This window comes from Lampetra planeri, chromosome 5, assembly GCF_965212315.1.
Source record: "Lampetra planeri chromosome 5, kcLamPlan1.2.h2, whole genome shotgun sequence".
In the NCBI taxonomy this organism is placed as follows: domain Eukaryota; kingdom Metazoa; phylum Chordata; class Hyperoartia; order Petromyzontiformes; family Petromyzontidae; genus Lampetra; species Lampetra planeri.
In genome coordinates, this window is record NC_136111.1 from 17,320,514 (window position 1) to 17,346,456 (window position 25,943).

General features: G+C 49.5%; 3 protein-coding genes across 3 annotated transcripts in view; all 3 read left to right on the top strand.

Moving 5' to 3' along the window:
* LOC144719044 (trinucleotide repeat-containing gene 6C protein-like) overlaps positions 1-5,948 on the top strand; it is a 50,757-nt gene extending 44,809 nt beyond the window's left edge. Inside the window, exons 17-22 of the mRNA XM_078594796.1 lie at positions 20-154; positions 832-996; positions 2,000-2,203; positions 2,494-2,579; positions 2,899-3,038; positions 3,624-5,948. Coding sequence (XP_078450922.1) covers positions 20-154; positions 832-996; positions 2,000-2,203; positions 2,494-2,579; positions 2,899-3,038; positions 3,624-4,053 — 1,160 coding nt within the window. The 3' untranslated portion in view covers positions 4,054-5,948. The remainder of the gene's footprint in view (positions 1-19; positions 155-831; positions 997-1,999; positions 2,204-2,493; positions 2,580-2,898; positions 3,039-3,623) is intronic.
* Positions 5,949-7,551: 1,603 nt separating this feature from the next.
* On the top strand, positions 7,552-11,928 carry GPANK1 (G-patch domain and ankyrin repeats 1). The gene is made up of 2 exons (XM_078594797.1): positions 7,552-8,483; positions 9,869-11,928. Exon 2 carries the CDS (start codon positions 9,876-9,878, stop codon positions 10,959-10,961), a length of 1,086 nt encoding a protein of 361 aa, XP_078450923.1. The 5' UTR covers positions 7,552-8,483; positions 9,869-9,875; the 3' UTR covers positions 10,962-11,928.
* A 1,561-nt stretch (positions 11,929-13,489) lies between these two features.
* Positions 13,490-25,629, top strand: CIAO3 (cytosolic iron-sulfur assembly component 3). Its single transcript, XM_078594798.1, has 11 exons — positions 13,490-13,747; positions 15,503-15,598; positions 16,484-16,627; positions 17,901-18,033; positions 19,780-19,914; positions 20,362-20,480; positions 22,035-22,164; positions 22,890-22,965; positions 23,668-23,808; positions 24,424-24,581; positions 24,669-25,629. The coding sequence occupies exons 1-11, from the start codon at positions 13,679-13,681 to the stop codon at positions 24,923-24,925; spliced, it is 1,458 nt and encodes a 485-aa protein (XP_078450924.1). The 5' UTR covers positions 13,490-13,678; the 3' UTR covers positions 24,926-25,629.
* Positions 25,630-25,943: the final 314 nt, after the last annotated feature.

Consider the following 25,943-nt stretch of genomic DNA (forward strand, 5'->3'; position numbering starts at 1 on the left):
TTTCTTCCTCCACACACAGAGTTCCACCCTGGGGAGCCCTGGAAGGGACTACAGAGCCCTGAGGATAGCCTTGACCCCAGCGATACCGGTGACCCCAGCAGCCTGACCTCCAGCAGCCAGGCCGACCGCTGCATGTTCCCAAGCGTCAGCCCCGGTCAGTTGACAGTCTCGCGCTGTGAAGCGACCCGATACGTAGTAGGAATGGAGCTGAATTCTACGGCAATTACACTCTCACTCACTCCCTTGACTTGAGGACTCACTAGAAGTGGAGACGTACACTAACGGAGCCTTTTCTGATCCCTGATGTTCCCTTTCATTTAATTTGGCTTTGGAATTAAGGGCATCTGTATTAAATGAACAACCCTTGCAAAATAAGTTGACTTGTTTACTTGAAGTTGATCATAATAATGGAAGCAAATATTTTTTTTCTGTTGAAATAAAAAATGGGAAAAGACCCATAGCAAATAACAATTTAGGAGTGATAAGGGCGGGAAATGATCCTCAATAAAAATGTTGGATCTAAATATATATCTATTTTTTAATCTTGAATCGTTTCCTTATAAAAAGAAAACACACCTTATCTGAGGCACTGTTTCACAACATGCAATGTTAGCAGAAACATTATAGAAATACATGTTGGTGAATATAGAATGTAATGCGGAAAATTCTCGCAAGAAATATTCGCTTGAACCCGTGACATCGTAACACTTCACTCGCACAGCATCTAAACATCCAATCATGACGTGTGCCTCACCCATAACATTTAAAATGAGCTATTGCCTCTCTATCCTGGCCACCCTACCCGTACCCCATCTATCCACCGGGGACCAGTGGCTGTATCAGCTGGCGGTCCCCCTGCCTCACCCCCGCTGCCCCCCACCGCCCTGCCTTGCTCGAGTGCCTGGTCCCTGGGTGGGGGCTCCGCCTCTCCCAGTGTGTACCGGCGTGCGGCCTACGGGGGCGGCGGGGGCTCCCCCTCCGACCTGAGCGCCACAGGTAATGACGCTCGCCTGTTTGTTGTAACAAGGACTTTGGGAGAATCGACACCGCCAAGCTGAAAAAAAAACGGTTAAGAGTAGCCCTGGCGAAACATTGGAGGTGGGGGGGGGTAGGGTTGGTCGGTGAGGGTGGCGCGAGTACACAATAGAGGTTTTTTTTGGGTTAGATCGCATGAATATATATGCATCGTTAAACCCGCCACCAATATGGGTGGCCAAAGCCTACACGTTCAACTCTATTGTGCTGGTTGACTAGTTGGTTCGAAGTCAGTAGCACGGTTGGCTATGTACGGTGCAAAAGAAGTTCAACATACATGCATAGAGGAGGACAGCTCGTCATAGTGGCTAGTTAGCTGGTTGGTTACAATAGGGTCAGTGGGACAGCTAGTACTAGTGGGCTGATTAGCTCGTTAGTTATGGGTAGGGGCTAGTGTTTGGTTGGGAATTAGCAAAATCAGGCATGTTTAGTTTTTGCCATCTTGTCATCTCTGTTGCTCACAGAGACCCTTGTTAACAGGGCAGTGGTTGGGCACAGGAGAGCCAAACTGCTGCTGCCTTGTTTCCCTGAGCAGTGTATTTTTTGGAGCGGAGCTGTTCTGGCCTCGATTAGTGTCCACACCCGGTCCAGATCATCAAATTCGTAATTGAAAACAGCACGGCGTGGTTTGTGACATCACCACGCCTGTGTGCTGCACGAAGGAAATACTTTTTGTATCGGTTTAATACACAGTTTACATGTTTGTGTACATATTAAAAATTTGAATCGCCCACAATACTGTCCAGCAAGATTGGCTTTTCACAGATGAGTTTACTATGTGTCATTGAAGAGGAATGGCTGAAGGCCGTGAAATTCTGGTAGATGATATGAGACATTCAACCCAGAGCTGCAAATGTTGATTCACGGTAACCTAGGTTACGGGCATTTTAATGGCACACATAAAGGATTCCTTTTATGACCGGCATGATGTAATGTTTGTTTTGTGTCCCGATACCCAAAACAGCCAAGCTCCATGACATCAAGTCATCGTGGTCCACCCTAGGCCAGGCCCCGCCCTCGTTAACCTCTCACGACCCTTGGAAGGTCCCCAAAAGCTCAGCCCCTCCACCGCGACCCCCACCGGGACTGACCAATCAGAAGCCCACTTCACCCTGGGGCGGACCTGGGAACCTGTGGGCCAATGCCGAGTCAAGAACTTTGACCCCAGGTAAGATCACATTCCCGCTTTTGTGGCCTATTTAAATGTATATTATTATATATTTCTCTTATCATTTCTATTATCTTTTTTTATTTTTACCTACGTGACTTTACCGAAACAACCTACGAGCATCACAGTAAGCTTTAGATTAAATTACACAGCAAGTGAGGAATATATGAAGGTCTCCTTATTAATTGGCTCATTTTTATGAAGGTATGAAAATTATTGGTTGGTTTGAGCCCTGTGTGTGCTGTTGCCGCTTGCGTGCGCCCTATTCTTGTGTGTGCACGTGCGTGCAGGAGGAGCCTGGGATAACGAGGTAGGGTCAGCACCAGGGGGAGGCAGAAACAGTGCCTGGTTGGTGTTGCGCAACCTCACCCCACAGGTGGGCACACAAGACTCTTTTCTGACGTTGATTTGCAAAGTCAAAATTAAAGTGTGCGCGGACAAGTGTTGATTATCAATCAAGAACCGATGAGTGAAATTCCTCATGCATTTGTCAGAAACCGTTCTGTTCTATTGACAACCACTGTTGACTTCCCACAAAAGATGTCCTCATTCGGTTGACCCAGGGGCATTATATAGTCGCGCCACGTCCGGGTTTGAACCCATGACCTATTGATTGTGAGTGAACCACTCATTACGCCAGCCCTTGTCTATAAATCCGGCCTGTTCCTTTTCCCTTCTCTTGCCTCTGGCTGCAGATCGACGGCTCGACGCTGCAGACTCTGTGTATGCAGCACGGGCCGCTGTTGACCTTTCACCTCAACCTGCCGCAGGGCAGTGCCCACGTGCACTACAGCTCGCGCCAGGAGGCCAGCAAGGCACAGAAGTCCCTGCACATGTGAGCATAACGCACACACGCACTGCCAGGCTTTATAGTCGAGTTCATTTTTTGATTCAAAGCTTTCGTGACTGCAGGGATTCATATTCTTGGTTCTTTCGGTAAAGTCACGTAGAAGGGAAATAATAAAATAATATATATAATATATCATTATTCTTTTATTTCCCTTCTACGTGACTTTACCGAAAGAACCAAGAATATGAGTCGAGTTCATCTTTGTTTAGATGTATGCTGGTCAATATCTGAATTCTGGTTTACTTAGCTGCTGGTTGAGTAGGTAAAGTCACGTAGAAGGGAAATAATAAAATAATATATATATCATTATTATTTTATTTCCCTTCTACGTGACTTTACCGAAAGAACCAAGAATATGAGTCGAGTTCATCTTTGTTTAGATGTATGCTGGTCAATATCTGAATTCTGGTTCACTTAGCTGCTGGTTGAGAAGTGCAGTCAAGTGCATGTTGGGTAGTATGGTAGTGTGTATGGTGGAGAGAGTGGCTAGGTGCAATCCAGGTTATATGGAGATGTGCATTCTGGGTAGTGTGTGTGGTGAGCTGTGTTGTGGGTTATGTGCTTGGCCAGGTGCGTGCTGGGTAACACGACGATCGTTGCGGAGTTGGCAAGCGAGGAGGAGGCGAGTCGCTACCTGGCCCAGGGCCAGTCCCCAATGGTTCCCTCCATGGGTCCCCCGTCAACCCCATCGGGGTGGCCAACCGGCCCAGCTCAGCGTTCGGCTCTGGGGGCAGGGGTCACTGCAGTGCCGCCCCCCTTCAGCCGGACCAGCGGGGGTGGCAATGGCATTGTGGGTGGGAGCGGTGGGGGCGTGGGCCTCGGACGCTGGAACAGCGACATGCCCCCTCCCTCCCCATCCCTCTGGGGGGCCCCGCACTATGGGACGGACACCCTATGGGGGGTGGGGGCCCCCAAGGTGGGGCATGAGGAGCCACGGGGCATCCCTGCCTCATCCCCGCTGCTGCCTGGAGACCTGCTCGGTGGTGGAGACACCCACTAGAATTCTCCCAAACCCAAGACCGTGCTGTTAAGTCTACACTACTTTTGTTATTTTTATTTCAAGTGTTTATATTTTAACTCGGGTTCCACATTGAAGTGCAGTGAAATGTGGAACACCGTACTTCACATAGCGTGTACTGTAGGTATACGTTCTCGTACGTTTTGTAGGTTCGTCCGATATGTTTTTTTCATTTTTGTTTTACAAAAAACATATCGTCTTGAATACTTGAATCGTGCAAGCCAATGCTGAAATGTGAAAAAGGTAAAAAAAATGTTAATGATGACGTTGTACTCTCTTCCAAGATGTCACTTCTCCTTCTCCCATGAGATGGAGGCATTGGTACACGGCTGTGTGTTCGCCCCCCTGTCTGACGGGCGAGCCCACAGGGGCAGCCTGGGGACTCCCAGCTCCTTACTTTGCACTGAATGCTGGTTGGGCTTTTCTCTCTCCTTACCAACGCAATACGGGCGTCGTGCGTACGCATTTGAATGTTTACCGAAGGGGATTGATTCACCGTCGCTGGTGACACCTTTCACACATCTCGGAGTGAAGATGGTTGTGTGCGCGTGCGTGTGTGCAAACGTGTGTGTGTGTATAAGTGTTTTTTTTAAATGACGTTTCAGTTTAGTAAAAAAAAAAATTTGGATAAATAACACAAATTTAAAAATATAAAAAAAAAAGTTACAGCTTGTATTGATTGCACCATGTTATTTACACACATAAAATACAAAAGAGAATTAAACAGAATGCTAATGGGTGGCCCGTGGACGGCAACAAAGGCCGAGCTGCCCGCCACCAGTGACAGCACTTTAACTGTTGACGGTGACGTCAGGGGCATGGAGTCCTTATACCGAGTGTTTACAGCCCATACTAGTCGTCGTGTGTCCGTAGTCATGGGTTCCTTTAGTAATTTTTTTCTATATATTTTTTTCCTTCTTGCAGAGAAAGTTTACTCTTCCATAATAACGGGGGGTGGGGGGGGGGAGCTGATTTAAAACTCAGTTCAAATCATTGGCTCATGGCTGTAGAACGCATACTAAGGTAACACGTATTCCAGTATTTTTATTTCTTTTTTTTTACTTCCAAAAAAAACAAAAAGATGACTAAAACTGCGTTCCTGGTTCTCAGGAAACCTCGCTGAAACACTGAGTCAGAAAAATAAAAAAATAAACCTTTCGGGATGTTACAAAGAAAGGAAAATAAAAACAAGTTTTTAAGAAGTGTATGAATTAAGATTATATATAAAAGTACAAAAAATCTTAAAAATAAAATTAAACAAGCACTGACATTGCAGAGTATTCCACAAACCCTGGTCCCTGGTTCCTGCCAAATGCCAGACGAATATCGGCTGGTGATCCTGTTTGAGGGGGCACACCCTCAAGCCCACCCGGGTCCCATGGGGCACGGGCCTCGCACTATGCATCTCCTTAGAGGCATTTAGATTAAGAAGAATCTGTTTTGTTGTTGGGCTATCTAAAATGCTCATGCTTGGTTACACATAATGTTTGAGTATTTACAGTTTTTTCATTGTTGTTTGGGGAGGGGGGTGGTTGGATTAGTGTTGTATTATTTTATCGTTTTGCTGAAGAAGAAAAACGTTTCCTTTCGATGCAGCATTTTCGTGCGGTAGGGTTACTGTGTTTTTTGCCGAGTTGTGCGGCTCTGAAACGTTGAGTTTTAAAACGCTGAGCAAAAAAAACGAGATAAGAAAGCATCAAACGTGTTTGCCTTGTGACATGAAAACGTGAATCAATGCAGGGTCCTGAGAGACCCGACCTGCAAAGACCTCCGCTTACCTATTTTGTGGGACGTGAGCGGGAGAGGCACTCTGAATTACTGGTTTAATGGAAAAATGTTATCTTTTTGCTGCTTAATATTAAAATCACAAAAATACATTGCGTGTTCTCTTTTGCACTTGTGTGTGTAGTTTTCATTATATCTATGTATTTTTACATTTAATCTAGGTGTGAGCAGTGTGAGACAATCGATCTGATTCTTCGTCAGGTCTGATGTTTTGTCTGCAATGTAGTTTCTGCCATATTTTGGGGGAGATGGCATTTTGCAAACTGAAAAAGTGAGCCTGAGGTTGTTTTGCAGCAAAATCCTGGTTAAAAATATAAAAAAAACAGTTTGAAAGGTCACGAAATTGAAAAAAATGGAAAATTACCTTCACAATGGTGTAGCTATGAAGTGTGTAGGCGGTGTAGTGGGCACCGGGGGGGGATCATGGGCGCAAGTGGCAGGCTACCAAGGAGGGAAATTGGACAGGAAACCCCTATTTCACTCCTTGCACCAGGGCCCATGCCTACCACGCAATGCCACTGAACGTTCAAATATTGTATCTGCTAATATTTAGTGAAGCTGTCATTGCCATTGAAAAATAAGCTTAACGTGTCCCACATTCACAACAGAACAATAAAAAAAACTGGTTATGGTGATATTTGTAGTAAAAAAAAAAGTTATCTTGCCAAAGTAATTGTGCATTTTATATATTTTCCCGTTGTGCTTTCATGCACTTTATTCAAACGATCCCTACATATAAATATCTCATTTGATAGGATGTTAATGCAGTTGTGTGTTTTGTGATTGATGCATGAATATGGTGGCTGTTTCGAGCTCGCACAGGGGATGAGCCAATTTGTGACACTTCCTCTGGTCAGAGGGTTTGTATTGAGACCGTACAACATGGGTTGCTTGGCTATAATAAATGTATTCAACTCCACACAATGGAAAACCTGTTTCGGACAATGCCACATCTTCAGAGGCAATCTCGACAATGGCCCTTCATGACGGGGACATTTTCTGTGAAGAAAGGCCGCTGCCTAAAACGTTGCCCATTAAAAAAACACGTTTAGGGCAGTGTTATTAACGAAAGTTTTTGTTGCTTGTACACCATTTCCAATGCAGTATCACGAAAAACAGCATACCTGTCAATCCATGCGGTTTGCCCGTAAAATAAAATGTCTTTCTCCCTTGTGTTGGGATTTTGTAGGATGAACGTTGATATTTATGAGGGCACGGGGTGACCAATAAGGTCTGAATTGGGCTGTAATAAAGTCGGCACTGATAAGGGGTTGACAGGTATGAAACCGTTTCCAATAAAGTTTGTAATGTTAGATTTTTCAGACGCGAGTGCGTGTTCTCGCGGCAGTGCAGCGGTGTTTTCACTCAAACATTAAAGAAATGACCAGACATCCCAAACAGATCCAGAAAAAAATGAAACTCGGCGTGACTGGGTCAATATTTTGTTCAAGTTATACTGGTAGGAATCTCCTGGTTACACCAGCCCACGGGATTATTGTGTCCGTCCGTCGTGCAGGGAGGGGCTGGGTGAGGAGGGAGGGGCTGGGTGGGGCTGGGAGGGGCTGGTCACCCCGTGGTGCCCTTATAAAACTCAACGTTTAACCTACTCACGCCGGCTTGTGCCCGCCCTCGCAGTCGGGCATATTTGCGGAATACACCACGCCGCCATTGACCCTGGCCATTGACCGAGCAACCCAACGTTCCTACCAGCTCCCTCCGCAGGAATGTGTTTTAAATTGCAAGAGTGCCTCGCTGCTCAATGGGGTGGCACTCTTATCCATTGGTCCTGAATTAATGTTGGGAAATTACACATTCCTATGACGGGAGACTTGTCAAAAGAACAACCGCCGTTGAATTCCATTGCGATGAATTGTATCGCGTCCCGCAACGATCATGATCGCTGGGCCGTACCGCTGTTGTCAATAACCTAACGGTCATTGTAGTTAAAACGACTCGGAATTACTTTGAGAGATAATTAAAAACAAGTGGATTCTTGAACATCCTCAGGTTAATGACGAAGTGTTGGGCTCGACACAAGACGGACGATCAGCGATGATAAAGAACAGTGGCAGCCAAGAATTGGAACGTGTCCGAGAAGACGTGGAACGTGTCCGAGAAGACGTCGACCGGGGAGATGGAGCAGACGAAATCGGCACGGTGGATTATGAACATAGCAGGACAGAGAAGGCGATGATTGTGGAGGCTTTCATGCAGCAGTGGATTGACCATGACCGACGGTGAATCTGGATTCTGGATGGGAATCCCCTGAACTCGGCTGACACCTGGCGGCCACAAGGCCCCAAATCCCACTCACGGGGCGATCGGGCGCGGGCCGCGTTCGCGACGTTTAATAAATCCGAATTGTTAATTAGATTACAGACAAACAAAACAAAAACAACGCGCTCGTAATTATTCGATGTAAAGCGATTAACAATACGTTGATTCGTTCGTCGTTTCGTCGATTCATAGCGACGAAAAGGGGCCAGGGAGGCCTGGGGCCTGTGACTGCCGCGAGTTCCCCCCCGAGTCGGATAGCGACGCCGCCTGCCTCGACGTCACCCGACTCCCGGCAGGAATCTAGGCAAGGGTGAGGCTTCAGACGCAGCGTCGGTCTCGTCTCGTCACGGGTAATTCCGGTTGTATTTTATACTTTTACAAAAGAACATACTTAACATCATCCTAATGCACGATTGTGCTGGATGTCTTGGGACTCACAGAAGCGTTCATGCATAAATGACAATTATCATGTAATAACGGCTTCTGTTGTACAAAGTAGTTGTCATTTTGTCAACCCCCTAAGGATAAATAGTCCATTCTGATCCCAGGGAGGTTGTTATATTTTCAACGAATCAAAGGAAATTATTAAATTAACAAGGCTTCATTTCGTTTGTTTACAAATTCGTCGTTTACTGGAGCTGTCGTGTGAGGCCCTCGCTCTGGGGTTTTTCACCAAACTTATAGAACGAGTAGTGGCCTCTGCGTTTGGTAACTTTGAGGCTTGAGCCACGGGTTAACTTTAACCCAGGTTATCTTACTCTTTGGTTCTTTCGGTAAAGTCACGTAAGATATACAATAAAATAAATCACGACGTTTCTTTTAAAACAGTCTGCCTCGGCAGCAGGACCATGCTTTCCCACCTGATGACGGACACGCTTGTGTTTACTTTCTACCTACGTGACTTTACCGAAAGAACCAAAGAATATAGATTCCTGCAGTCACGAAAGCTTCAAATCAAGATTATCTTCCCGTTTAGTCTCGTGTTAGAAACGGGGTCCAGGGCTATTTTCAGAGGTAGCTTTAGCCTCCCCAGGAGGAGGGAACGCGCCTGCGAGGACGTCCACTGCCGGTGTTTGGGTAGATTGCTGTACAGCTGGAGGACTTGCAGCGGCTTGGGGATGCCTTCATCCAGCAGTGGACCGATCGTGGCTTTTCGACTTTTACCCGGTTTAACCTTAATGTATGTTGGGATTGTGCGAGGGTTGAGGTTATAAACCCCCCAGGGTTTACGCCACGCGCAGTTGAGCACCGTTCTAAAACAATTGAGCCGAATCAGAAAATCAGAAGCACAACTTGAGATACATATTCCTAACATCTGGCTGATCTAAAGAAAACTCCGTTGTCTAAATTTATCGCTCCACGTTTATTTTTTACAAAGTGGTATTAATGAAGATGGAGAAACGTCCACCGTCAGCATAGAGGTCAGCTATACTGTTTTACATTTTCCCTGAAGATCTGTTCAGGTGGAGCAAATTTTACAAATCGGGGAAGTGAGTCTTGCCGAATTGTCACTCTTTCAAACTACAGGAAATTTACTCTGATCGCCCTGGCATCCTGGTGAAGGCATGGCTGAACAATACTCAGTAATAAAAGCCCTGATCCACATGACTTCAGATAATAAGCACGCCAACCTGCTTTTATCAGCCTCTTTATTGATGATTATGAAAGGCATGAATCGGGCCCTACTTAATTATGTGTGTTTCGTGTTCCTGTTGTTGTCTTTTCTGTCCTCCAGGTGAGACATGGACAGGGTAAGGCTGATCGACTTCACTCCGGCCAGAGCAGCTACCGAGCGCTGGTGCGACGGTGAGGCACGGACAAGGGGCGAGAAGGAGTTGCTTGTCCCACGCCAGGTCATCAGTGGCACCGAGGCCAGGAGCTTCTACGAGCACCTCCTGACTGCAGACTCAGCACAGACGACACCTGCAGAGCTCCCGGAGAACAAACTGCGAAAACAGCAGAGGCGTGAGAGGAGGCGTGAGAGGAGGCGCGAAAAGGACCCACCGATAGGTGGGCAGCGAGACACCGACAGAGCAGTGACCCCAGCTGAGCGGCAGAGAGCCGGGCACCGGCTGCTCAAGTGCGCACAGCTCGGTGATGTAGAGGGCCAACGTCAGGTGCTGGCAGAGGGGCTCTGCGATGCCACCTTCAGGGACTCCTTTGGCTGGACGGCGCTCATGTGTGCAGCACACGCCGGGCACATCAGTGCTGTGCGAATGCTGCTAGAGGAGGGCGGGGAGGAGCAGCGGCACGATGAGGCACTGAGGCTGGCGAGCAGGCAAGGACACGAGCACGTGGAGGTCGCGCTGCGGGACTTGGCGGGGATCAAGGAGAGGGAGCGTGCTGAGCTGGAGCGCGCACAACAGGAGGCGGCTCGCAGACGGTGGTGTGAGATTTGCGCCGCCGAATGCTGCGACGCGCCCGGCTCGCGGCACGAGGCCAGCACCGTGCACCTGCTGAGCCGTGACGCGCCGCTGCCGCCCACACACTACCACATCCCCGAGAGCAGCGTGGGCTTCCGGCTAATGCTGCGTGACGGCTGGGACAAGGAGACCGGCCTGGGCCCCGATGGGAAGGGCCGCAAGTTCCCCATTAAAACAGTGCTTAAGCGCGACCTCACTGGCCTGGGCTTCAAGCGCGACCTCCCAGCCCGCGTCACGCACTTCTCGGCGCACGACGAGGATGCTGTCCGTAGGGCCCAGGGGCCCCAGCCGCCTGTGAGCCGCATAGAGCGAGCAGCAACACTGGGCCGGCGGGCGGCGAGCAGGCAGGAGGCGCGGGCACGGGACTGGGAGAGAGATCTGCGGAGTTACATGAACACCGACTGATGAGGATGACAAGCTGGTGTTTAATGAACATGGTGTGTGTGGAGAATGTCTGTGGACCCCATAGCAGTGGTGTAGTGGTTATTGTATTGCGCATACTTCACACACTGCCTGAAATTGATTCTTGTGTCATTTCATGCGTGGAACGTGTAATAAAAATGGCTTGGGCTTCAGCTAGGTAGCTATTATAGTAAAATAAATATCTCGGTTGTGAACAGCAATACTAGGGAGACAAAAGCAGCTGGTTTATATGGTGCTGGTAAACCAAATGCTGTATAAAAATCATACTTTTGTGTGCACTGTTGCTGTAATCGTTCTATAAATGTTCACACCGCTCAGCTAAAATGTAAATTTGATTTCAAAATAGCCCTTGTATTCCAGTATTTTTGTTGGGAATGATGCACATGTTGGCATCATTTGCTTGCAGCACACTAATGTTTTGACAGCGGTGCGCACTAATGTCGAACAGCAGGCCTGATGTGGCAACATTTTCCAGCACATCAAACATTTCTTACAAAACTCTGTTATGGTGATTCCTAAAGCAGCCTGCGGTATATTTTGCCGTGAGCACCCGTGTTGACGTTCATACAGATACAGAACGTTATTCAATAATGGGGACGAGTGAGGCCCGCGTGGTTTTGTAAGCACAGATGCTGGGAGATTGGGGCTGGCTTCGTGATGTGTGCAATCGTCTCTTTCAGCCAGTGACAACACCGTGGTTCATGTTGCCATCATGAAAGAGTCAACCAAGTCCCTTTTTTAAACGATTTCAGTGAGGGTCTGGAACAAAAACCAGGACAATGTTTTAATCACAATAGTAAATATATTATGTGCATGTTCCAATGCTGCTAAGATTAATTAACATGGTTTATCGGAACTCGGTGAGACCCGATTGAGACGGTGACCCAAATTATTGTTTGTGGAAACTGATGTTCTTGTTTTTTGGCAATAAAAAATCCAACTTTATAAATAAGTGGCTGTGTTATTTTTGTTACCCAAAACATTAATAAAGCTCATCATCACATAAGGGAGATGGAGGTAAAGATATCATAGGATGCATGTAAAGACACATGGCTGCTATCATATTATAATTGCTGTAACCTGTATGAGTTATATTCATAATGTAGTGGTCAGTAATATAATCTTTAAAATCTTACATTAAGCACTCTGAATGGCAGTTAATTTGTTCAACAGGACATCCCTTGCCTTGATAAGGTTGCCCTGTTAATTTAATAATTTCCTTTGATTAGTTGAAAATATAACGACCTCCCTGGGATCAGAATTGACTCTTTATCCTCAGGGGGTTGATAAAATGAGAACTACTTTGTATAACAGAAGCAGATATTACATGATAATTGTCATTTATGCATGAACGCTTCTGTGAGTCCAAAGACATCCAGCACAATCGTGCATTGTGATGATGTTGGGTCTGTTCTTTTTTGGAAGAATTTCCCCCCTCTGATGAATGAGACACCCTTAGGGACATATTTTGCTGTAGTCATTCTGAAGAGAAAAAAACCCCCCAACATTACCACAGCATTTTTACCAAAAATCAAGACAAAATTGTAAACATTCACCAACGCATGCATGTTGCTATTAATGTGGCTTTAATTTGACTCCAGCCGTTAATATATTGTAATTAGACCGTGCAATGCGGCCCTCTCACGTTGGCCCTGTGTGGGCCGTCTGTTGACTTTCTGAGCCCATTGGGTCCCGTATGAACTCTGTGGCAACTGTGTAATTATTTCTATTATTCGACTTGCTATACATTTCCACGTGATAAGCTACTTCGTTGAGCTATCATTTGTGGTCAGGTCGCTTCTACAAAAGAAGCGAATATCTTGTAAAAAGCTAAAAGCTGGTAAAAGAAAATGTACTTTTATTATTTTAGTGATCTGCTTTGCCTCTAATGTACGTTGCACTTCTATCGTGTTGTTGGTATTGTTTGTTGGAACTTTCTGACCCCGTGCCACTACCGGACATCTGTGTGAGAGAGAAAAACATTTCTTTACAGCTCATCGGATTCTGATTCTGTCATTCTCATGGAGGGGCGTGGGATGGGGGGGGGGGGTATGAGGGTGGTATGGGGGTGTGATGGGTGGGCTGGGATGGGTGGGGGTGGGCTGGGATGGGTGGGGGTGGGCTGGGATGGGTGGGGGTGGGCTTGGATCGGTGGGGGTGGGCTGGGATGGGATGGGTGGGGGTGGGCTGGGATGGGTGGGGGTGAGCTGGGCTGGGATGGGTGGGCTATGATGGGTAGGGGTGGGCTGGGATGGGTGGGGTTGGGCTAGGATGGGTGGGGGTGGGCTGGGATGGGTGGGGGTGGGCTGGGATGGGTGGGGTTGGGCTAGGATGGGTGGGGGTGAGCTGGGATGGGTGGGGGTGGGCTGGGCTAGGTGGGGCTGGGCTGGGATGGGTGGGGGTGGGCTGGGATGGGTGGGGGTGGGCTGGGATGGGTTGGGGTGGGGTGCCCTGTGTGAGCTCTGCGTGTAGGCAATGTATCCGCCAGCAGAGGGCCTCAGTGAACTCAAAGTGGCTGCTGCTGCTGGTCATCAGAATCCGTGACGGCATCTGCCGGCGACCGAACGCACGGGCCCCGTTCGGAGTGAAGGACGGCAAGCGGGAGACGCAGACGACATCGATCGGGGGGCACAGGGAGCGAGGGAGCAGAGCAGGAGACACCAGGGGGGTGCCGGGCACCAAGGGCGGCGGGGGGACCCATGGCAGCTGCCGGGTGGAGTGGGGTGCTGCGACTCACAGACCTCGACGACTTCATCGCTCCGTCTCAGGTCGGAGCGAGGCACCCCGCAGACAAACCGCGGCAGTAAGATGCGGATGACGCCCGATGCATACATTGGAGAGTTAATTTAAACAAATAAGTGCTATTTAAACAAACTTTTAAAAAGCACGCTTTTATGAAATGTACCGTACGAGTAATGGCAGAACTCCACGACCCCAGCAAGTGGCCCCGAAGCTTGCCATAACGTGGGCAATAATACAAATATAAAACAATACAAAAATGTTTGCTGTGGATTTCACACATGATGATGATTGTGTTGCAGTCGAAACGTCGTAATACTTTTTATTGTTTAATATTATTTTATTATTTCCCTTCTACGTGACTTTACCGAAAGAACCAAGAATATGAATCCCTGCAGTCACGAAAGCTTTAAATAAAAAAAATAATGTTTACAAATATTGTTCTTTTATGATAGAATATGGTATTGTCATCAGTATGACATAAGTATACCAAGTTTGCAGTTGATACCACATTGGGAAGTGGGTTAAAATTAAGTTACAAGATTTGAGGATACAACAACAACAGAGTGAGTTAAAAGAAAGCGTGTAATAAAGGGGACAGACGTCGTTATTGATGATAAGTTCATGATTTAGTCTGTGCCCCAATTCGATGGTTTGCGCGCTGTGTGCTGCAAGATAAGTAAGATTTTATTTGCAATTATTGAAGCAAAAAAAAACCTAAGTAAGCCTAAAACCAAATTTGAAAGCGAAAATGTCTTAAACTATTTTTTTTGCGATGATTATATTGCATGACGCGGTTTTATAAGGTCGCCGTTCATTTTCATCGATGAACAAATTTAGTTTTCGTAGACCCCGAGGCACATTGCCCACTGTGACCTATTGGATAATTAATTGGGGCCCTGCAAACTTGAGGTGTAGGAGGGAAGAGCGTGGAGGAGGAAGAGAGGTTTGGGACATCGGGAGGAAGAAGGGGACTTGGGTTTTCAACCTCATGAGCAGCTCCCAAGCCTCGCGCAAATCACCTTGTTGTCTCATGCTCTCAGTGCTCTCAACACTCGCTGTCGTGATCAGATCTCCACACCACCTACCCCACCTTGTCCCCTCTTATCGCCTGATTGTCGCTGGCCAGTGTCAACTCGTACGGTTTATCCCGTATTCTCGTACAGGGAAATTGAGTTTTCAGGTCTAATTGAGTTTTCAGGCTTATCTGCGGCACACAGCGCCCAAATCATCCAATTGGGGCACAGACTAAATAATGAACTTATAATCCATAACGATGTCTGTCGAGCGGCTGGACGAAGTACCGCGTGGAACAAGCGGAGTGACAGCGGTAGCAGTGACATGGGGGTGAGGGGGTAGCAGCAGTCCCACCTTGTGATGGGACTTTGCAGGATGAACGTTGAGATTTTTCAGGGCACGGGGTGACCAATAAGGTCTGAATTGGTCTGTGATAAGGTAGGTTACCGGTAAGGGATTGACAGCTGTGTTTTTGTGTATTTCGTGATTAATTGCAGTTACAGTGTGGCTGTACTTTGAAATTTTGAGCGGAGAGTGTTTCTGTAATTGCAATTATAATTGACCCCAGGTCCAATGTACGGTGCTGGAACCTCATCTCACGCCTCTCCTCACCAATATCACGCCCCTCTCATGCCTCCCCTCACCAATCTCAAGCTTCCAATCTCCAATTTCACACAGCTCTCACGCCTTCCCTCACCAATCTCATGCCTCCCCTCACCAATCTCGCACCTCACCTCACCAATGTCTCTCGTGCCGCTCACCGACAGGAGTGCGTGAAGCCCGTGGTGGTGGAGAAAACGCCGGGACGCACCCTGGGGAAGATCACTGTGGAGGAGGATGGGGCTCTCATGGAGACGGACGAGGTGAGACCCATCTAAACTAATCACTCAACCACAGTAGATTCTCGATTATCCATGTGCGCTTTATCGGATTTGCCAAAATTAATCGTCTAAAAACAGTGACACATTGTTATTCTTTTAAATATGTATTACAAGTCACGTGCTTAAACCAAACAAATATGGGCTCCGGTTAATCCGAAATCCACGTGATCGCCTCTGCAGTACAGTAGTTGCATATCTTTACAACAGTGGGCATAGTGTAATTTTTTTTTGTTGGCGTGGCTCTGCTATCCGCTTTGTAGCCAGAGTCTTCTTTGTGTCGGAGCAGGAAAGTATTATCACTGAACACGCGCATCGATTGGTCGATTGTTAGTATCCGTTATCAATTTTCTTAACTTAAACATAATTTATACCTATATTAGTGGTTTCCGGTATAGAGATCCATGGAAAATATACATTTTTGGATCAGCGATAATTTAGATTTATCCGCGGTCGTCCTCGCCATCATTAGCGTGGATAATCGAGAGTCTACTGTATTTTTAATTTTACCAGGCCCACTGAGCTATATCGCTCTTTTTCAAAAGAGACCTGGCCATAAATGATCGCCCAATGAGAAGTGGCTTATCGTGTGGAAATCTATAGCAGCCAAATACTCTAAATGTGGAGGGAAAGACCGGAGGACGCGGAGAAAAATCCACTCGACCATGGAAAGAGAGACATGCAAACTCCAAATATACAGGCGTCAGGGTATGGGATCAAACCTGCGACCTCCTGCGAGGGCCCTGCACCCACGTTGTGATGTTTAGATCAATCCGTCAGTGAGCCGTTTTGGTCAACGACAAGAGCCGTTTGGTTTGTTCGGGTGGCACCATCTTCATTTTTATCCCGACGCCGGTCACGCGCACGCAGCATGGGACGACGCGGCCACTGCAGAAGGCGAGCATCACACTGGACGACTGCCTGGCGTGCAGCGGCTGCGTCACTACGGCCGAGAGCGTCCTCATCCAGCAGCAGAGCCACGTCGAGATGCTCCGCGTGCTCCAAGAAAACCAGGTGAGCTGTAGGTGAGAGGTGAGTGAGAGGCAAGGAGTGGGGTCATCTGCGAGATCCACCGGCCCTTCCTGCCTCGGGGCCTGACCACGTGCACCGCAACACCCAAAACAAAGATCTCCCGTATAGCCTTTAACAGACTGTTGGGGCAAGTGCTGTTAGCGAGCACCTATGAAGACCGGCACAGCACACGAAGGGGGTGGGTGGCCAGCACCACGCCTGGCCGCCTTTGTCTCCCTTAGTGATGATGTTTACACACACCGCACCCCAGTACTCATTCGAGGCAGAGTCGACCTTGGGGAGGCCCAGCACCGGTTCACATAATCGTCACTGTTGTTGGCCATGAGTGGGAATCGAACTCGGGTCGCCGCGCTTGTAGCGCAACGCGCTAACTGCTGCACTACCGCAACACCACTCGCGCAGTTCTCGGGAGCTCCCCACGGCACGGCTTGTCATTATCACCATGTGGGAGCAGTGGCTCCATTTTTCATACGAACAGATAATATCGGTCGTGGCGAAATGACAGATGTGTCTGGTCACGAGGACTGGAGTTGCGACACGCTGATGGGACACATTCATCGAGTTTCCCGAAAACGAAAACTCCTGCCTTCCCCGTTTCAACCCCACACGTACACACACATCCACCCGCATCCACTGTTGGCCTCTTCAACAAGGCCAAGGGCTTAAAATGACTTTTACACTTAAAATGACTTTTACACTTACTATAACATTTTACCTACATAATTACACCTTTCCATACTTACAACGTGTAATCTTATTTGTATTTTTGTATTTTAAGATTGTTTATTACGGTTAATTCACATCTTACATTTCACATTTTATATGGTCTACTTATTCATAATTTTACAGATTTTAGCCCCCTAGTATTAGTTGTACTTTGTAACGTTAGTATAGTTAGAGTGTATACCTTTTATATAAGTTTCTTAAGATTCCTATATGTTAAATGTATGCACCGTCCTGCCATAGTGAATTCCTTGTCTGTGCAAACTTACATGGCGATTAAAACCGTTTCTGATTCTGGTTCTGATTCTGGTAATCAGTTTGGACAGTGCCTATTTCACAATCATCGTATCTCCACTGCATTGACGCCATTGTCACAAATACCTATATGCCAGGATTCATGTATCTGAAGTAAATCACTTCTGCATGATCTTTATCCACGTTTTGTTCAATTAAAAGGTGGCAATCCCACCGTGTGCTCATGTGTTTGCGTCTGTGTGTGTGTGTGTGCGCGTGTGTGCGCTTGTGTGCGTAGGCCCTTGGAGAGGCGTCTCGCCGCCTCGTGGTGGTCTCCGTTTCCCCACAGGCGCGCGCCTCCCTGGCCGTGCACTATGCCCTGGGCCTCCAGGAGACGGCCTCCCGCCTCACTGGGGCCCTCAAGGCACTGGGTACTCAAACGCACAATGCTTGCCAATCACCTTGGCTTCGTAGTGATGTTTTATTTTAAAAGTTTGTTTCATATTGACTGCCTCGTGCCCTCCTAGGTTTTTTGCATGCCCCCTCCCCCACCTCCCCCTTTCAACAAGATCACGGCTACAGAGTTGATGAGCCTTTGAATATTCATTCAGAACTCTTGGAGAGCAACCCGTCACCCCGAGTTGGAGAATGGTTTAAGAAAGGAGATATCACAGAACTCCTTCTGAGATCCAATCGCGTTACCTCTTGTCAGCATTTGGAGCACCGCACTATCCCACGTGCCCTGGTGGAGAGAAGTTCATCACATGGCAGTCAATTCCTTTACACCGAGTAATAAGTACAGGAGAAATCCTGTCTCCGAGGTTCAAGGTCCAGTTATCTGGGGTTTTGGTTATCCGAGATGAGCGACGCACAGCTCACTCTTCCAATTGTCCGGCCGCAGGAGTTATACGAGTGAGAACTCCAATTATCCAGGTTTATCCGGGGTCCAAACCCAAGGTAACCAAGTGAAACCCCGGATAACTACCACGGATAACTGGATCCGGGGTAGGTGTTCTACACATTACCCCAGATAACCGGAGTTCTACTGTGTGTGTCAATACACAATTTGTTGAAAACGTTTTTCTGCGTCGTATGCAAGAGATTTTGTCTTGCGTACATTATTTTTCAAATATTTATTTGCGCTTGATTTTAACACTCGTCACTTTTTTTTTTTATTGTAATTTTGTACCGATCTGTAGTCGCGTTGTACATTTGATCCTTATGGCGGTACCCCGGGATACCAATAATACAAAATGGCCGAGGCAATTAAATACTTTATTTCTGGACACAATTTTTTCCAGGGGTGTACTTAACTCTGCGACTGGGGTACCAATCAATCCGAAACCCAGCGAGGACGATCGCACTGAAACCCTGAACGCTCGTATGCGCCATAGTGCATCGTGTACAGCTCGTCGAGATGAGTCGATTGCCGCATCGCCGACCATCAACAGACTAAAAACGACTGCATCACGGACATTGTGCGAGAGCCGGGGTACTATGGTACCTCGGGGTACTATGGTACCTCGGGGTACCGCCATGAGGTTCATTTGTTCTTCCGTCTGCATCCCGAGTTTCACCTGCAAAAAGAGAGATGCTCGTCTTATTGGCATCTCGCCCCCGTTATCCCCCAAAGTTCACCGATTAGAGAGGCTGAGCCCCGCTTGGGGCAGTTGGTTCACCACCTGGCCCCTAATCGTAGCCCTGGCCTTGCTCGTGTGACGCGGTGACCTCGCACACCGTTCGGCGACGAGGTTTACATAGTTTGGCTGACCCTGGCAATGGACTTCGTTTTGAAACTGCGGGCGCGGCAAGGTCGGGTTTCCAGCCCTCACCCGAACGCCGACCCAAACCAGAAGCCCGCACCGGATAAGCGGTCGGTTCTTTCATCGGGAGTGTTAATTAGGTGATGAGGTGATGACTTCACTAACATATGAATCCCTTGGTCGTGCGTTTCCAAGGAAACGTTAAATAATACATTTTTATAAGAGGCTGGGCAGCTGACAAAAAGCTGCGGCTGGTGTGTCCGCATGCGAGTGCCGTGTCAGCACCCGCTCACCTCCAGTATTCAAAGCGAGGACTCCCGGGGGGGATGGGGAGTGGGGTCACAGCAGCAATGGTCACCGAGACCCTGCATTGTCTCCCCCCCCCCTCGCCCCCCTACATCCTCCTGCCGGTAGGCGTCCACCGTGTGTACGACACAACGTTCTCGCGTGACTTCAGCCTCCTGGAGAGTGGCCGCGAGTTTGTGGAGCGGTTCCGTCGCCGCGACAGCGACCCCGCAGCGCTGCCCATGCTCGCGTCCGCCTGCCCAGGTGCGCTCCTGCCCTTGCCCTGCCCTCACGGCTCCGAGGCCTCCCCTGCCCCGCGCTCCCTATTGCTCCACCAGCCCTGCCCCTCTTACCGCAATGCCTCCTCGTCTCTCCTGACAACAGCTAACTCACAGCCCCAACTTGCTTTTATCTTCCATTTTAAACAAGTCTAGATTGGTATGTAAATATATTTTTTTGATCATTGTTTAGAATGTTATATTGAGTATTAATGTGATGGCGCTTTGAGTGGCAGATTTTTGCTAGAAAAAGGCGCCACATGTTAACAAAAACAAAATTGGCTTGACCTGACCACTTTGCCGACACTTTCCCCTTACTCTCCCCCTCTTCGGCTGTCCACGTTGTAGCGTGTACCGATGAGGGTGTGATATCACGAGCTATACATTGCAATGGAGGGTGTCCTATCGTGCGGTACGCGTTCCCTTGCCACAGGGTGGATTTGCTATGCAGAGAAGACGCTGGGTTCGACGGTGTTACCATTCATCAGCACTGTGCGGTCACCACAGCAGGTCATGGGCTCCCTCGTCAAGGACCATATTGCCCGGCAGCAAGTGAGGCTGCCCCACAAACAACGGACACACGGGGACACAGGGACATTAACTAAACTAAAACTATTTTGTATTTTACCGGACAAGGCCCACTGAGCTAAATACAGTAAAACCTTGTTATTTCTGTATTTGAAAATTCGTAATTGGGGATAATTTGGCACGGCTGCGCTTTCGGCATATACTCTATGTTAGTAATTCGCCATGAGCCGAATTGCTGTACCAAATGGTCCAATTTTGGCACGCACGTGCAGCGATGCCGCGAGCCACGACCAAAACAACGACTCGGTCTGGTGGCGGCGCGCGTGGCGAGCGTGATGAGTGTGGTGAGTGTGGTGGGTGTGGTGAGTGTGGTGAGTGTGGTGAGTGTGGTGAGTGTGGTGAGTGTGGTGAGTGTGGTGAGTGTGGTGAGCGTGGTGAGCGTGGTGAGCGTGGTGAGCGTGGTGAGCGTGGTGAGCGTGGTGAGTGTGGTGAGCGTGGTGAGCGTAGTGAGTGTGATGAGTGTGGTGAGTGTGGTGGGTGTGGTGAGTGTGGTGGGCGTGGCGAGCGTGATGAGTGTGGTGAGTGTGGTGAGTGTGGTGAGTGTGATGAGTGTGGTGAGTGTGGTGGGTGTGGTGAGTGTGGTGGGTGTGGTGAGTGTGGTGGGCGTGGCGAGCGTGATGAGTGTGGTGAGTGTGGTGAGTGTGGTGAGTGTGATGAGTGTGGTGAGTGTGGTGGGTGTGGTGAGTGTGGTGAGTGTAGTGAGTGTGGTGAGTGTGGTGAGCGTCGGTGCAGACCCGTCGCTTTAGACTGTACCTTGTTTCTGCAATCTGTGCAAGCCAACTCTCTCAGAAATGTCGTCTACACCCACATCAAGAAGTAATAGAAAGGGACTGAAGTATAATGGGTGTGATTGTATTTGTATTGGGGCAGGAGGCACTAGGGGGTACCGTTGTACATAATTCGGAATATTGGATAATTCGGCAAGGCCAGAGCCCCATATGTGTCGAATTAACCAGGGTCTACTGTAGCACTTTTTCAGAAGCGGCCTGGCCACGAATGATAGCTCACCGAGGTGGCTTATCATGTGGAAATTGAAAGCAACCAAATACTCCAACCGCATGTTTCTAATTGTGGAGGGAAAACGAGAGGACCCTGACAAAAATCCACGCGACCGCGGGGAGAACATGCAAACTCCGCACCTCCGATTAGCATGGTTGGCTACGTACAGAGCGAAAGAAGTTCAGCATACATCCATACAAACTCAAAGTACACAGGCGTCGGGGTCGAGATCGAACCCACGATCTTCTGTATACCAGGCGAGGTAGTTAACATCTCACAACCGCGGTGCCCGTAGGGTCATGGGGACATGGGGTCATGGGGACACGGACAAGGAGACGTGGGAACACAGAGACACAGGGTTATGCCGACACAGAGCGTGCTGTGCGTGTTGTGTTGTCATGTGTGTTGTTTTGCCTGTGTGTTTGCATGTTGTGTATTCTCGTGCATTTTGTGTGTTTGATTGTTGTATATTGTCGTGCGTGTTGTGTGTTTGTGTGGCGTGCGTTGCGGTGGCGGCAGGGCTGTGCACCTGGCCACGTGTACCATGTGACCGTGATGCCGTGCTACGACAAGAAGCTGGAGGCGTCGCGCGAGGACTTCCACCTGCGGGAGTTCGACACCAGGGAGGTCGATTGCGTCATCACGTCCGGTAGGGATGACCCCCAACCTCTAACCACTTTCCCCTTGCTTCTCACCTCCTAACCCCTTGCCTCTCACCTCTAACCCCTTGCCTCTCACTTCCTAACCCCTTGCCTCTCACCCCTAACCCCTTGCCTCTCACCTCTAACCCCTTGCCTCTCACCCCTAACCCCTTGCCTCTCACCCACTAACCCCTTGCCTCTCACCCCTAACCCCTTGCCTCTCACCTCTAACCCCTTGCCTCTCACCCACTAACCCCTTGCCTCTCACCCCTAACCCCTTGCCTCTCACCCCTAACCCCTTGCCTCTCACCCACTAACCCCTTGCCTCTCACCTCTAACCCCTTGCCTCTCACTTCTAACCCCTTGCCTCTCACCCCCTAACCCCTTGCCTCTCACCTCTAATCACCTCGATCTTTTCCCCCGAAGTCAAGACCTCTTACCCCACTGACTGATGGTGATGATGCGTGTGCGAGCACATGTTGCATGTCTGACTGAATATCGGTGGCGATTGATTTCGCAACCGGGCCTGTTCCTCACCTAGGTCGACTCAGCCTTAAATAATTTAGTGCCTGTTAAGGTGCGTAAACATTATCGACAAAGGCGGTCGGGCATGGTGCTGGCCGCCACACCACCTCCTCGTGTTCCGTGTTGGCCTTCAAAGGAGCTCGCTAACAGTACTTGCCCCAACAGTCTGTTAACGCTACAGCGGGGACCCTTTGTGGTGTCGTTGCAGAGGAGGTGGTGCGTTTGCTGGAGGATGAGGTGGGAGTCTCTCTGCGTGAAGCCGAACCCGCGCCTCTAGACACGGAGTGAGTGTTGGTAACGTACACACACAGTACACCTACACACGTGTACAAAGATCCCCAGTCTACCTTTAACAGACTGCTTGGGCAAGTGCTGTTTACGAGTAGCGCCTATGAAGGCCAGCACAGAACAGGAGGGGGTGGAAAGCCAGCACCATGCCCAGCTGCCTTTGTCTTCCCAGTGCTGATGTTTACACACCACACCAGGTTACTCAGCTAAGACTGAGCCAACCTCGGAGAAGATATTCGCTGCCTCTGTTATTAGTCATGAGCGGGAATCGGATCGCCGGGTTCATAGCGCACTGCGCTTGCTGCTGCACCACCGCTCCCCAGGTGTAGGTACACACGTGTACATACACATGTGCGGAGCGGTCGTGCAGCGGTTAGCGCGCTGCGCTACGAACCCAGCTACTCGAGTTCGATTCCTGCTCACGGCCAACACCAGTGATGATTATCTGAACTGGTCTTGGGCATCCCCTAGGTGGACTCAGCCTCAAATGCGTACCTGGTGCGATGTGTCAACATCGCCACTGGGGAGACATGCGGGCGGGCGTGGTGCTGGCCAGCCACCCCTTGTGTGCCGTGCCAGCCTTCATATGTCCTCGCAACGGCACTTGCCTCAACAGTCTGTTACAGGCTATACGGGGGATCTTTGCCTTTATCTTTGTTGACGTGTGCGTGCGTCCGTGCGTGTGCACGTCCGTGCAGGCTGAGCCTCGTGGATGAGGGAGGGGCCGTGCTGGGCCACGGTGGGGGAGGCTCGGGGGGCTACCTGGAGCACGTGTTCCGCCACGCCGCCCAGGAGCTGTTCGGAGCAACCGTCACCGACATCACCTACAGGACCCTGCGGTGAGCGCGTGTCCGTGCGCGTGTGTCGATGTATTTGTGTCTCCGTGCGTGCGTATGTTCTGAGGAGTGGTGTTGCAATGGTTAGCACGCTGTGCTACGAACCCAGCAATCCGAGTTCCATCTGCGCTCATGGCCAACACCAGTGACAATATTTGAACTGGCCCTGGCCCCTCCCGTAGGTAGACTCGGCCTCAAATGAGTATCTGGTGTGGTGTGTAAACATCAGCACTGGGGAGACAAAGGCAGCCAGGCGTGGTGTTGCCCACTCACCCCCTCGTATGCCATGCCGGTCTTCATAGGTGTTATTCTCAAGGCTACATTAGGGATCTTTGTCTTATTGTGTGCGTCCGCATGTACGTCTGTGTATGTGCACGTGTGCTTACCCAAGTACGTCACTATCATTAAGTTACAATTTATTATTGTTGTTGTCTATGCTTGTGTCTTAACAACGGTGAGTGTGTGTACGTGTCTACGTGTGTGTGTGTAGATATTTGTGCGTGTCTGTTTGTACACGTCTGACCCCACTCTCAGGTCTCCTGACTCCACACTCGTGCATCCCCACTGGTCACTCGTCTCTCTCCTGACCCGCTTCGTGACCCCTCACCTGCGGTACAGGAACAAGGATCTGCGGGAGGTGCTGCTGGAGAGCGACGGCCGTGTCCTCCTCCGTTTCGCCGCCGCCTACGGTTTCCGAAACATCCAGAACCTGGTGCAGCGGCTCAAACGCGCCAAGTCCCCCTACGACTACGTCGAGGTCATGGCCTGCCCCTCTGGTACGACCCCCGAACTCTCGCCCCTCACCCTCCGGCCTCTCTCCCTAACCTTCACGTTGACCTCCGACCTCGGCTGCCCCCTTGCAGGCTGCTTGAACGGCGGGGGCCAGGTGCGCACGAAGGGGGTACAGGCCGGTGGGGTGGCGGCGGAGGAGCTGCTGCGGCGCGTGGAAGAGGCGTACTCCAGCGCCGCGCCTGTGCCGCCGGGTTCCGGCGACGGCGCCGTCACGAGACTCTACCGCGAGTGGCTGGGGGACGAGGGCAGCGAGCGCGCCAAGGCGGCGCTGCACACATCCTACCACGCTCTCGAGAAGCCGGCCAGCTCGCTCAACCTCAAGTGGTAGCCAGCGTGGTCGCGCGCCCACCTGCCCGCCCGCCCGCCCGCCTGCCTGCCCGCCGGCCTGCCCGCAAGCCTGCCCGCTCGCCAATCGCTAATCCGAATGATCTTCTTGGTTCTTTCGGTAAAGTCACGTAGAATGGAAATAATAAAATAATAAAAATAAAACATAATAAAATAATTCTCACGACGTTTCGGCCACAACGCCGTCCTCAGGTGAAGAATAGGTCTGTCGAGAAGACAGAGTCTGAATGAAACAACCCCAGGCTTGGAGCGTCTATTTAAGCTGGGTTGGAGGGGGTAGAGCCCGTCAACTCACGAGTGCCAGGGAGGCCTCGAGTCTCTATGGTGGGGTGCGAGAGGGTGCGAGTCACCCTTGAACTTTGTTACACGAACTGCAGATGCCACTGCACGAGGTGCTGTGTCGAGCACCACGTGCAGTGGAGTCTGCGCCGTGTTGGGTAGCTGAGTGACACTGGTAGGTCGGGGGTTGAGGGTGGTTGTGGGGAGCGGCGATACGGCTCGCAGTGACGGAAGGAGGTGGACCGGCGTGCGCGAGCGGCTTGTGAGCTGAATGGAACCGTTTAGTGACGGTTGACATGTAAATATTAATGCATCTTTAGTACAGTCTAATTTTCAAATCTATATACACGCACGAAATTGCAATTCCTGGTACTTTACGGTGTACAATAAAGATTGGAGGCCAGCGTGCGACTGTACACGATTTTGAATTTCTTCGCACATCGATTCACAAGGACATGTTTTAATTTCGTGCAAACATCGAACGTGTCGCCATTGCCACATTGTGATTATTGCGCTTGTTACCCAGGAAAGGCTCACAAAGTCTCAACGTAATTTTTTGGAGGATCCTGCCAAGTTTTCCCAGTAGGGGTTTGGCCAATACCAGTTACAGTTTATGTGTTTTTTTTGCTATCCCTGGGAGTAAACCGGAGCACACAAAGAAACCCGTGCAAACAGGGGGAGAACGTACAAACTCCACACAGAAAAGCTGAACCCAAAGCCCG

Bases quoted from the DNA above. Each gene is read 5' to 3' on its own strand.
- GPANK1 (XM_078594797.1), top strand. From the start codon at position 9,876: ATGGACAGGGTAAGGCTGATCGACTTCACTCCGGCCAGAGCAGCTACC.
- CIAO3 (XM_078594798.1), top strand. From the start codon at position 13,679: ATGGCAGCTGCCGGGTGGAGTGGGGTGCTGCGACTCACAGACCTCGAC. The intron at 16,628-17,900 runs GTGAGCTGTAGG...TTGTGTGCGTAG, and splicing joins GCGTGCTCCAAGAAAACCAG to GCCCTTGGAGAGGCGTCTCG. The intron at 20,481-22,034 runs GTGAGGCTGCCC...CGGTGGCGGCAG, and splicing joins ACCATATTGCCCGGCAGCAA to GGCTGTGCACCTGGCCACGT.